Raw genomic sequence first — 12,764 nt, forward strand, 5'->3', positions numbered from 1 at the left:
TTATTACGTTAGTGGTATCGTGTTCAAGTCGAATTATTAATTTTTTGTTAGATTATCTCGAATATACAAATTATAATTGTTATTTTTAGATTTAAATTTAACTGATAATATTTTATTTGGATCATCTTAAATATATAATTTATAGTCATTATTTAGTAATTTCATTTTGGATCAATTTAAATGCATAATTCACAATCATAGTTTGATAATTTTTTGTTTGGATAATTTGGAATGTAAAATTTATAAATATTATTTTTTAAATTATCAAATACGACACATCTTATATTTAAAAGATTGAATAATTTATTTATCTGTATTTTTTTTTGTAATAAAAAAATAAAAAATTAATGGCAGCATGAAACAATCTACAATCATAATTTTTTGTTTCTTTTTTGATCTCATTTTTGGGTGCAATAGATATTATTATGGATGTAAAACCTTGATGAAGGATTTGGATTGCCCTTTCATTGCCAACGCCACCAAGCGAAGTTTCCGTTTCCAATTGGAGGAAAAATGAAACTGCCAATAAGCGACAGGCAGTTGGCTTTAGCTGATCCATTTGAAACAAGTGTAGACTTGGGCAGGGCAGAAACAGAATGATTGGATCACCCTGTTTATCTGGGGTGTTGTGTTTTTTAACATGAGCAATTAGTAAGAAGGGCTGGTGAGACATGGCCTAACATTGTCTCTCATAGTAGGAATCCATCACAATCATGCCAACTTTGAGAACTTTAAATTTCACTTACTAACTGTTTTTCAATTGACCATAACGAACTTACTATTTACAATCCAATTAAACCCAAGATTTTTCTAATTCAAACTCTCTTGTAAAACATAATTCATATAATTCATGATGTCTCATGAAATTTTGGTCAAATTTTTTAGACTAATTAATGATAAAATGGAGGCAATTGATTGCGGCTTATGAGGAAGATATTTATCAATGAACAAAAATGTTCAAGAAGAGAAGCAATCTCCTTTGAAACTACCCGTAAACTTGAAATGCATTATTGAACCATGTTTATATATGATTAACTCAAATTTAGATTTTTTTTCTTCAAATTTCACTTTGTATTTTTCATTTGAATTGACATAAATAATGTAAAATAATTTTTAATTTTAATAATCCGATTTTAGTTTTTAATAACTTCGAATGAAAAAAATTCATATTGATGAGATTAAGATTGAGATTGCATGAGTCATCTTCCATTACCCAAGGGAGTCACTATCAAAAGCATGATAAAATGGTTAAGTGGAGAGTCATAGGTAAGTTGGTGAACTAAACCCCATTAATATGACTTTGGTGAAATTTAACATAATCCAAATCCTGAAAACCCCAAACCTCACCTACCTCACCAATGTCACTTCAGTTAGAGAAAGTGCGTTTAACTGAATTCTCTTTTAACTTTAAACTATTCAAAAAGCTCAAAAGAAACCCACAATGACAGATACTCCAAAACCGAGAATCAAGGTGAGTCTTCATCCTTTTGTTTGACTCCAAATCAGAAACTATCAGGCCCAGATGATGCAGCAGTCCCTTCCTGTAAAGTGTAGCACATCACCAAATTTTTACATTTGATTTAATCACAATATATTTTGTTTTTAATAAACCATGAAAAAAATTTGTTTTCAGTTGAAATTGTGTGATTATAATTGAGTTCAATCAAGATTTCATGATAATTTTCATAAAACTAAGTTTTTAAGATTGTGTAGTTTTTTGGTACAAATTTCATTGTTAAAGCTTCTGGCTTGTATTTGGTGCTTAAGTTCAAGGTGGGACAACAACTCTGAAAGGAGAGATGGGATAAAAATTGGTATTGGGATGATACCAATGCTAGGGATCTGTTTGTTCCAACTGATTGATTGATCAGAAAATCAGTGTCTGATCTTGTTATTAACATCCAAAAATTAAGGGAAATTGGTTTACTAACATTTAGCAAACAATGGATAAGTGGAGCAAGTGTTTTAAATAAAAGGGCTAATTGAACCAATCCAACTGTCAAGGGATGGTTCCGAGACATGGATTAATTCTATTCCTGTAGCAAATTTTTTATAACCTGGCATCCAAGCAAAAGTTCTGCTCAACTGAGGTCAACAAATCTTAGTAGAGGGAATGGCCTACCCTGCAGATTTGTGTTAATATCAGCTTGTTCAATAGAAGAAACTCTAACCGTTTCACAAATTGGGGTCAAAACCAACATCCATTTCTGGATGGTTGTGCAAAACTGGCTCCATTATAGTGTTTTGTTGGGCAACCAGAACCACTTATATTGCGTATTTCATGTAACTAAGAAATTTGCAAAACAAAGAATAAAATATAAGGGTGGTCAGAGGTGACTCTAGCAATTACATTCTGATTAGTACAAGCTAGGGTAAGATCAGTTAGAGAATGTAGAAAGTGCAGTAAATAACAAGATTTCGCCATAAACAGAGGTTAACATGTTTTAAATTCTCAGAATACGATTGAAGAGTTTGATGCTCAAGATGACAAGTTTCTTAGTGCAAATTTTTTAAAAGCCCTTTTTCAATTGGAAAAGTCCCAAGGAGAGATCAATGATAAACTACAAAGAAAAGGAAAATAATAAGAAGAAAACTAGAAAGGGAAGCAAGTAATGGGAATTATATTTTTGATAATTGCAAGGTCAGTAAAGTTGTGTGAGATGCTAGGAAAAGAAGTTGACACGATATCTCATTGATCCATGAAAACTAGCAAGTAGAAGCAACTTGCTCACATGTTAAAGCTTGTAAAAAGCAAAAAGCTATTATGGGACAATGACTTTGTTTTCCCTATTGGATATATAGTGTGATTCTGAAGCAATACAAGAGAATTTGTTCATTGTTCCATCAATTTCATCTACAAAGAACATGGAATTCGATCACATTCTTGAAATTAATAGCAAGTAATCTATGTTCAATGTTCTACAATCCTGAATATAGGTTGCTTGCCACCTTGACTCTTCCCTTTTATTTTATAAATTCCTGGAGTAAAGGTGACTTTTTCTTTTCCCTTTCCCTTTCCTTGTAGGCTGTGATCATCGCAAGAATTCTTTGTTTGAGTTCGAAGAACATAACATAGAAAAGTAAGTCTTTGGAGAAGATATACATAAAGGTAACACAACAAGATTTGTCAGCTAAAAGATGAAAGGATATAAGGTTTCTTGGCCTTTTTTTTTTCTCCTAATTAGGGATTTTGACATTAGGCTACATCTCCCACAAACTTTGAGAGTGAAGCAATTAAATTGTTTGTAGGCTTTTCTCTAAGTAGATAGTTTCCCAGCATGAGGATGGGGAGAGGATTGCAGTTCAAGTGACCCTGACATTGAAGTGACCTTGACCTTGACCTTGAAACTCGAAACTTGTTGGAAAATTAAGCTCTCCTCACTTTACTATCCTCTTCCTCTCACCTTCCCTATAAAAGGTCCATTTATGAACTGTACCCATTAAATGAACCAAACTAACCTAATTCTTTAAATGACCTTGTTGAAAATAATCTCTTGGTTCTCAATGAATCCTTCTTTTTTGAATTGCAAAATTCTCTGGCCAAGTCAAGTGGCTAGCTCCTTTTGTGTATTATTGATCAAGTCATGATGGCTAAAGTAACTCAAGGACCATCAAGACAAGCCCTCCTTACCTACCTTATCATTGTTTGATTTATAAAAATAGGCCTAAAACAAAAGTATAACTTGTGACGTTTTTAGCTGCATGGACTTCTCTTAACAGAGTGAGATATAAAAATAGTTGAATAATTTATAAATAAAAATGTGTATTATGTATAGAATATGTCAAAATCCTTGCCACTGTGTCCTGTTTACTATGATTAAGTGGTGTCTGTATTTGTTTTAATATTGATTTATTATTGTAGTAATTAAGATTGGTTCTTCATGGTAGAATTCATGAAAAACCCTAACTTACATACAGAATAAAATATAATAAAATAAAAAATTTTTAGAAGAATAAATTGTTAGTGAAAGGAAGCGTAACCCGCGCTTGTAGCTCAGTGGATAGAGCGTCTGTTTCCTAAGCAGAAGGTCGTAGGTTCGACCCCTACCTGGCGCGTTTTTTTAGAATCCCTAATTGTTTTAGTTTCTTTGAATGAGGCCCAATAAGCCGATTTTGGGCTTACACTGACTGTAACCACTGAACTATCATCTCTGATTGTATTGGCAACGATTTCTATTAATGAAATTTCGATTTTCATTTTTCGAAAAAAGAAGAAGCTACTTGCATTAATATATAACACTAAAATAATACACTTAATTGTTTTCATGTTTTATCTTGTAATTTCATAAAAAGAGATAGCGTTTTTTTTTTTCTTTCGTAGTTTTCGACTAAGAAAATAGTTGTTGGAACCAAAAAAAAAAAAGTTATGGCACAGATGTTTGAAAACCAATTACCATTAATCTGTTTTAATTTGGCTAAGATGTTTTTTGATTTGGTACTTTCGAATCAAATACTAGTCAATAATTACCTGGACACAAATGTGAGTTAATTTAATTAACAGCTGCAACGGTACATTCTCAAACCTTTCACACGTTAAGACATGATCCGCCAGTTAGAAACCTCTAATCTAGATAATAAAATCAAGGTCTTTTTTTTTTTTTTTTTTTTCTTTTTTTTTAATAAATAAAATAAAACCAAGGTTTTATTAGTGAGCACTAATGGTGCTAGGTTCAGTTTGATGATTGAATTTTCAAACTGATTCGATTGCACAAAGCGCTTGGTAGCTCTCGTGGGCAGGCGAGAATTTTTGCAGGTCGGGAATTAAAGGAGACAATTGTTGCCATCAGCTTTGCGAAATAAAACGAGAAAGGGGAAAGAACATTAAAGATATTATCTAGTTACCTGTGAAGCAATGCAATGGCCTCCTTTTCAATAACAAGGCAAGAATCTAAAGGAAACAATACCAAGAATCAATAATCTAGGTTCCTTCAATTCCTTCAATTAACATTGAATATGTACTGGGGTGGAGCTGGCAGCCCATTTTTTCCATGATGCTTAGGAGTTCAGAACATCTATCAGCAAGCCCCTTTTTCAGTAAGCCATCAATAAGAATCTTCCAAGCTACTTCATCACTATTATAACCACATCGAAGCAAGTTACCGAAAAGTATGTCAACCTTCTCCTTAGTCCCTTGATCATATGGTCCACAAACCAGTTCTCTGCAGGAATCCAGATATGGTAACTGGCCAGAATTTATCATTAGATTCGCCACTATCATAGCATCATCATACATTCCCAACTCACAGCAACAACTAAGAAGAGAGTTGTAGACATCTTCACCAGGAGATATTCCTTGTTCTCTCATATGATCAAATAACCTCTGTGCTACTACAAAGCGGCCCACTTTGCAAAGTCCTATAATAAGCTTGCTGTAAGTGTTAATGTTGGGTACACAACCATGTTGATGCATTTTCTCAAACAACTCTAAAGCAGTGACAAATTCTATTGTCTTCCACACATCAACATGATTAACCAGCATGGCATTTGAAACCAAATTCATTGCAGGGCTGTCATCCCTTGTCCCTTGTTTCTTTGACAGATGCTTGATTAAAAAAGAATATGTATGATGAGAAGGCTCACAGCCAGCATCAAACATACGCTTGAGAACATCAAATGCAGAATCCATTAATCCCAAGCATCCATATGCATCTAGAAGTAATGTGTATGTCAGAGAATCTGGAAAAATTCCTTCTTCATCCTTATCATCAGATCCTCTGCTTCTTTCAGTCTCCCTACGCCACAATATGCATGAATAAAAGCAGTATAGGTAAATACATCAGGTTGACACCCTGAGAAAATTAGTTGGTCAAGAGTCCTATGAGCATGATCAAAGTCACCTTCTTTAAGCATCTGTTCAATGAGAATTGTATAGGTATGTACAGTTGGATTCACACCCATCCCCACCATCTTTTTCACCATCAACAATGCTTCCTTCACGTTTTTCATGTTGCACAACCCATCTATAAGGGCATTGTAAGTGCATGAGTTTGGCAAGCAGCCCTCATTAAGCATTCTATCAAGCAAAGAACGAGCATCTTCCACTTTCCCAACCTTACAGTATCCATCGATCAAAGCAGTATATATAACTTCATTAGCTTTTAAGCTTTTATCCTTGAGAGAGTCAAAGAGAATACGAGCTTCCTCTATCCTATCAACTTTACAAAGAGAGTCTATAAGAACACTGTAAGTCCATTGGTCAGGAACCAAACCATTCTCCCTCATCATATCAAGCAACCTAAAGGCACTATCTAATTGCCCCATTGCCCATGAATTAATGAATTATATGTGACCACACTCGGTACCAACTTAAGTTCAAGCATCTTATCAAGAAATGTCATTGCCTTTTGAACATTCTTCTTACAAAACCCAGCTATCAATTCATTATATGTTCGATCATTTGGACAACAATTATTACATTCCATCATACACAAAATTTCTAGTGCAGCCTCCATTGATGCCTCCATTGATCCTTGCTTGCAATATCCATCAATCAAAGCATTGTAGGTGACCACACTTGGAACCAGCCCTTTCTCTAACATCCTATCTAACATTTTTCTTGTTTCATTAACCTTACATAAGCTATCAATGATTACCGTATAAGTATGGGCATTTGGCTCACACCCTTTCTGTGACATTTCCTCAAACAAATTCATTCCTTCTGACTTCCTCCCTACTTCACACAAACCCCAAACCCAAATAATCACCGTGTATGTACGAACCATAGGATAACAAAAGTCCTCCCCATCGTCTCAAACAACTTAATAGCCTCATCCACATGTCCAGCCTCACATAGACCATGAATAAGATTAGTATACGAAACCTCATTTCTGCAACAACCCTTATCCGGCATCACTCTAAAAACCTTAAAGGCGCTGTCTACATTCTTATTCCTACAACGACCCAATATCAACGAAGTAAAAGTAAACGTATCAGGACTCAATCCCGCCTGCACAATCTTACTAACATATAGTTGAGCCTCAACCACATTCCCAATCTTACAATAATATTAACCATGGTATTCCAAGTAAAAATATTCGGCGAAACCTTATCGTTTAACATATCATCAATCATCAAGAATTTCGATAATGACATCAACAAAAAATTATAGGATCTAACAGAAAGCCTAAAATTGGAATCAAGTTCGTTGTTTTTATTCATTTCTTTTAGTAATTCTAAAATGAACCGGGTTTCGTCGATTGAAGAGGAGGATTTGATCATGGCAAGGCGGATTTTCTCAGCTGGGCCGAAGATTTTGTTAGTGACAAGGATGTTTAAAAGGGCAGAATAGGAAAAAATGGAGTGTTTGAAGTTGGGTTTTTGGGAGATCCAATAGGAGAAATCGAGGGCAGTTTGGGGAAGGAGATAAGGGTTGAGAGAAAATGGGGAATGGACATGGAAAGGGGATATGGAAGGTATTAGTTGGGAGGGAAGGGTGTTTTCGCCAATTGGGTTTGGATAGGATGGAATGGAGGAGCAAAAGGAGGCCATTATCGGGTGAGTCAGGGTCTACGGGAAGAGATGAAGGGAATGAGGAGAAGGGTTTTGTGAGGAAGCAGAGGGAATGGAAGGTCTCACCTGTATTGATAATGGCCGTCGGATTTCTCTTCGTAAGGTTCGGACGGTGGTGATTGTGGAGGATCCATTAATGGAAAGAAGAAGAAAAACTAAGAAGGCAAAAGAGGGCAGCAGCTACAGCATTTAATTAATAAAAATATTTTTTATTTTTTTATTTCTTTCACATAAAAAATTGGATTTAATTAAAATTTTGATTATTTTATTTTTTAGTTATTAAATATATAAAAATAATTTTAAATATTTTACAACATTTTTATATTATATTTTCAATTTTTAAAAATTGAACAGTATTTCTTATAAATACTTCAATCCAACCAAACAGACTTTTAAAGCGAAATTTGGAAGTTAAAAATATGAAGTTTTTCCTTAAAAAATGCACTACAAAGCTATTGCTGCTAGCTTTCCTTTATTACCGCAGCGGAACACTCCTCCCCCTAATTCCCTTGTTCCGTACACCAGGTTTCCCATATTCTCAATCGCAACTCAGTGACTCACCCTCCGAAAGTCCCAACCCAGTAACCTGTACGCCAGGGAAAAAAAAAGAGAAAAAGAAAAAAATGCAAAACCCCTATAGCTATCGGAAGGGACGCCAAGGCCCGCCGCCAATGATCTTTCCCTTACCCGGCCAGGTGTCATTTCGTATTATCTGCCACGTATCATCCATCGGCGGAGTCATCGGGAACTCCGGCGCCGTTGTTTCTCAACTTCGCCGCGAGACTTCCTCTCGGATCCACTGCGAAGAATCGGTGCGCGGGTCGGCTCACAGGGTTATATTGATAGTCGGATCCGGATCGATCGAGAGACGGTTTAGTTTGGGTGAGGGAGGAGAATGTCACGTGTCGTGTGCTCAGGAAGCAATGATTAAGGTTTTCGAGCGCGTGTGGGAAGTGGAAGCGGAGAGGGAGTGGGGAAACGCGTGTGATGGGGAGGAAGAAGAAGCTTTCTGTGGTCTACTGGCTGATACGACACTGATTGGTGCCGTTGTGGGGAAAGGAGGGAAGAATATTGTGAGAATGAGGACGGAGAGTGGAGCTAAAATTAGGATTTTGCCGCCGCCGCTATGCGGAAGAAAAAACGACCAGTTAATTCAGGTTAGGGGTTATTGTTGTGTTTGTTTGGTTCTCGAGAAAGTAAAAGAAAATCAAATAATAATAACAATAACAATAATATGTGTGAAGTTGAAAGGTTCTACTTTTTTTTGGTATCTTGCAGTCTAATGAGCTTCCTTATGTACCAAATAAAATTAAAAAAAAGACGCAAAAGAAATAAGATATTGATGTTAAATTGCTGGTGGAAGCTTATGTAATGGTCTTTATGCTGTCTGAATTTGAAAAATGTTGTGCTTAATTGTTTTGGTACTTCCTTTGTTTCGTGGAATTGGAGAGGCAATTGAATGAAGAATTTAAGAATCAAATTGATAATTTGGTAGAGAAAGACTAGCATAACAAATGGTCTTGGATATGGGTAATATCTCTATAATTTGTTTGTTTGATTGTTTTTGTAATATGGCAGATAACTGGTGGCACTTTAGCTGTCAAGAAAGCGCTGGTTGCTGTATCTGGCTGTCTTCAAGCTTGCCCGTCCTTGGACAGAGAACCAAAACCTATGAGTACACCTACTGAGCAACCTTCACGTGGGACCTCCCCTGATGCACACGAAGAATTTTTTCCAAACCTTAGTTCGCTGTTGCCACCTATGCCTGCAAATTCTTCAATTGGTGCTTCAAATGCCCACCTTCCATCTTTGGATGCTGACTGCGATTCCAAACTGGATTCAAATGGTACACAAGAAGTTGTCTTTAGAATGCTCTGTTCCAATGGTGCTGCCGGGGCCATAATTGGTAAGAGGGGGGCCATAGTCAGATCTTTGCAAAATCAAACAGGTGCTTCTATAATATTTGCGCCTCCAATAATCAAGTATGGCGAGCGTGTTGTCACCATTTCTGCATTGGAGGTTAGTCTCAAAGCTGATTGTGGAGGTTTTACTAATGCCAGTTGTTTTTACTGATGCTCTACACTGTTTCTTGTTCAATCTTTCGCTCCTCTTTCCTTTTTTTCCTGCTTGCAACATGTGGGCATACACAAAAGCATTGACTGTGCATACCTTCTTACTTAAAAAAGGGGTTTTGTTTACTGTAGAACCTTGAATCATGGTATTCTCCTGCACAAAATGCTGTTGTTCTTGTATTTGCAAGATCTGTTGAGGCTGACATTTTAAAAGGACTTCCGTCAGGCCTGAGTAAGGGTACTGTTGTGACTGTTAGGCTTCTAGTCGCATCAGACCTAGTCAGCTGCTTGAAGGACAAAGGAGGCAGGGTACTTTCTGAGATTGTAGAAGTCAATTGTGCTGATGTACAAATATTGGATGAGGAGCTCTCACTGGACCATTCTCCAGAGAATGTAGTACAGGTGCAAATATGAATTTTTTTAGCAATATCACTGTTTAAGTTAGTTGCAATGCGGTAAGGACCACAGAGTTCCCCTTATTGTTCGAGTCAAACATAAGTAGATGCTTAGATAATGTGATTCAATTTTATTGATGATGCAAATTGCATTATTATAGTATAATTAACATTTTCAGTTGGAGACATGATTTTTAAAATATAACAAGACTCTTTCTTAGCTCCATGTGCAATCCCCCCCTTTTGGTTTGCAATACAAGTCCTCACTCCTTCCATCTTTTTGGTTGATCGATATCGATAGCAAATCTTCATTTGACAAATTGACTTTTACAATCATGGAAATTTTCGTTTGTGTTTTGACTCAAGATTGTCAATTTCTTGAGGATGCTTCAAAATAGTGGGTTTCATCCTGAATACTGCAGCACTCTATCTTTTCAGTTGTCATGACAGGTGATTCCTTGCTGCCTGGGCTTTTTCAGGCTTTTGAATAAGTTTCAGTTTCTGTTTGTTACTTCAGTAAGTGATGAACTTTTGGGTGCCACCCTGATTATCAAGTTCATCTTGAAGGAGGTTTCGTTGTTATTTTACTTTTATCTTTGCAGATTACTGGTGACTATAAAAGTGTGCAGAATGCTATCTTTCAAGTAACTAGTAGACTAAGGGATAATCTGTTGCCTTCCGAAGTGCTGAATGAAATTAGAGTGAGGAACTGCTGTGGAGAAGTAAGGGAGATAGGTCCACCTCAAGTGCACCAACCAACGAGGTTGACATTGGATAATGATCAAGGATCTAATTTAGCTCAAAGAATGCACCCCGGGCACTCAGAGAATACTTCTGGTTCTCTGCCAGTAAAGCTGCAGCCACAACAGGTGGAAGCTCTTTTGCATTTTGTTTCTTTTTCCTCTTGAAATATTACTTTTACTAATTTTATAGGAATGTGTACAAGGATCTCAATGCTTGGTGGGTTTACTTGCAGACTGCAGGAAATGGGCATACGGTTGGCATCCAAGGTGTTGAGCGATGCTCAACTACCTTTGGAGGGAGTTTAGACCTTGAGAGGTCACTGGATTATCTACATCCACATGAAGTGCTTAATGAAATGGGAGGAAGGAGCCCTTACAAGGGAGGGAGTGAGAATACTTTTTCTGGTTTGCTTCAATGTTTAGATACGTCTCTTGATTCTGATCAAGAGAATGCTTTAACAAGAGCAATGGGTAAAATTGGACTCTCTGACAGTGTAGGCTGTCCGTCAAAATCTCAGCTACTAGAGGTGAAAGACATTTGTTTATTTATTCTTGTGCAGTTTTATTTGTTGCTTCCATTGCCTTGGTATTCCATGGACATTAATTGTGTCAAAGTACCTAAGTGTTTTGGGCTGGCCGTGATTGCAGACTGTGAGCAGAGGACATGGCCTGGCCAATGCAGACAGTAAAGGGGGTGTAGAACTTGAAAGGTCAGTATTACATGAAAACAGTGCCAAAGCTGTTTTTGCTTTCCTTGCTACCAATTTTCACAGTTAAGGAAAGTGTTTTATTTTTATATCTTTATGGTTATGGAAAATCAAAATTTTGGTAATTGAAGTACATTCATCATGTTGGTTTTATGATAGCTGTTGCAATGAGTAATGTTGAGACAGTAGGCCATGGCTGCTTACCTGTTGTTGGAGGTGGGTTCATCACACCCTTTGATTATAGGGAACTCGATTCCTTTCACATGTGTTAATCCTTACCCAACTAAAGGGCATTTTGATTTAAGACTCCAATAAATAGTGCCTTTTTGCCATTATATGGTTTCTTGGTAGTTACCATCATGTTCCATACTATCTGACTTATCCTCACCTGTTGAGTGATTGAGTACGAGCAGAAGTACCTTTGTTGCAAAATATATATTACAAAATTTAATCCGATTTTCAGTTTCTCATTTATGCAGTGGTAAAAGATCTGTTATTGTGAAAAATACAAGTGTAGAGATTATAGTTCCTGAAGATGTTTTTGGCTCTATTTACGGCAAAAATGGCTGCAACCTTGCTCGTCTCAAAGAGGTAATTATTATTTACACTAGAAAAAACACTGGCCTCTGAGCATGCTGTATTATAGTCCAACTGTTTCCTGAATTATCTGCATCTATGTGGTACTGCAAAATCAGATTTCAGGTGCAAAAGTTGAAGTTCAGGATCCTTGTCCTGGTGAAAGTGAGGGGACAGTTTTTATATCAGGGACTCCAGATCAAACCCTAGTAGCACAAAGCTTGCTTCAAGCCTTCATCAAACCCAACCATCTATCACCATCACCAGATAGTTGATCTCACCTTTTGCAATCCGTCCAGGCCAAGGAAGAATTACTCATGGCAGAGCTATCATAGTTCCACATGTAGAATCCACGCAGAAAAATGACAACAGGTTATAGGAGTGACTGTTAATACGAAATTGGTAAATTATTAATAACTTAGCAAATAAATTGAAAACAAAGATCAAATTATATTCACGTGGAGTTGTTTTTCTACTAGGGAGGTGGTCTAGTTATTCTTTTTCTTATGGAAATGACACGATAGATTACAGTCTTGAAAATTTCAATTATAGAATTGTAAATGTTCGGCGTTATGTTATATTACTTGCATCGTCATTAAAGTCGGTCATTTTGAATTCTTGTTTAGCGTAGCTGGTTTAAATTCAGCGTTTGGAATCTCTAGGCTGCAACTTTCATCTATTCCTTGTTTGATCGGTAAGTATGGTGTACTTCATTTTAACGCATTGTCTGCAAGAATTATAACTTTTTGATGAAGAATTGAG

The 12,764-nt window shown here is 36.5% G+C and overlaps 1 protein-coding gene, 1 non-coding gene and 1 pseudogene across 4 annotated transcripts; 2 read left to right on the top strand and 1 right to left on the bottom strand.

Annotated features, from left to right (window-relative positions):
* Positions 1-3,983: 3,983 nt before the first annotated feature.
* On the top strand, positions 3,984-4,056 carry TRNAR-CCU (transfer RNA arginine (anticodon CCU)). The gene has a single exon. It is a non-coding gene; the product is annotated as a tRNA-Arg (tRNA).
* Positions 4,057-4,586: 530 nt separating this feature from the next.
* LOC111293229 (uncharacterized) lies at positions 4,587-7,683 on the bottom strand (annotated as a pseudogene).
* Positions 7,684-7,903: 220 nt separating this feature from the next.
* LOC111291860 (KH domain-containing protein HEN4-like) lies at positions 7,904-12,628 on the top strand. 3 transcript variants are annotated; one of them, XR_016345566.1, is made up of 8 exons: positions 7,904-8,666; positions 9,088-9,528; positions 9,714-9,983; positions 10,579-10,845; positions 10,953-11,246; positions 11,368-11,429; positions 11,890-12,017; positions 12,122-12,628. XR_016345566.1 is itself a non-coding variant. In XM_022883958.2 (8 exons), exons 1-8 carry the CDS (start codon positions 7,929-7,931, stop codon positions 12,275-12,277), a joined length of 2,340 nt encoding a protein of 779 aa, XP_022739693.2. In that variant the 5' UTR covers positions 7,904-7,928; the 3' UTR covers positions 12,278-12,628. The 3 variants fall into 3 exon arrangements, 2 of the variants coding, with proteins under 2 accessions (XP_022739693.2, XP_022739695.2); XM_022883958.2 differs by having other exon boundaries at positions 11,906-12,017; XM_022883960.2 differs by lacking the exons at positions 11,890-12,017; positions 12,122-12,628 and adding an exon at positions 11,586-11,871.
* Positions 12,629-12,764: the final 136 nt, after the last annotated feature.

This window comes from Durio zibethinus, chromosome 10, assembly GCF_047325235.1.
Source record: "Durio zibethinus cultivar Kanyao isolate XHJ-2024 chromosome 10, ASM4732523v1, whole genome shotgun sequence".
Taxonomy (NCBI): domain Eukaryota; kingdom Viridiplantae; phylum Streptophyta; class Magnoliopsida; order Malvales; family Malvaceae; genus Durio; species Durio zibethinus.

Excerpts from the sequence above, each read along its gene's own strand:
- LOC111291860 (XM_022883958.2), top strand. The coding sequence starts at position 7,929 with ATGAAGTTTTTCCTTAAAAAATGCACTACAAAGCTATTGCTGCTAGCT. Across the intron at positions 10,846-10,952 it reads TAAAGCTGCAGCCACAACAG|ACTGCAGGAAATGGGCATAC; the intron begins GTGGAAGCTCTT and ends GTTTACTTGCAG. Across the intron at positions 11,247-11,367 it reads CAAAATCTCAGCTACTAGAG|ACTGTGAGCAGAGGACATGG; the intron begins GTGAAAGACATT and ends CCGTGATTGCAG.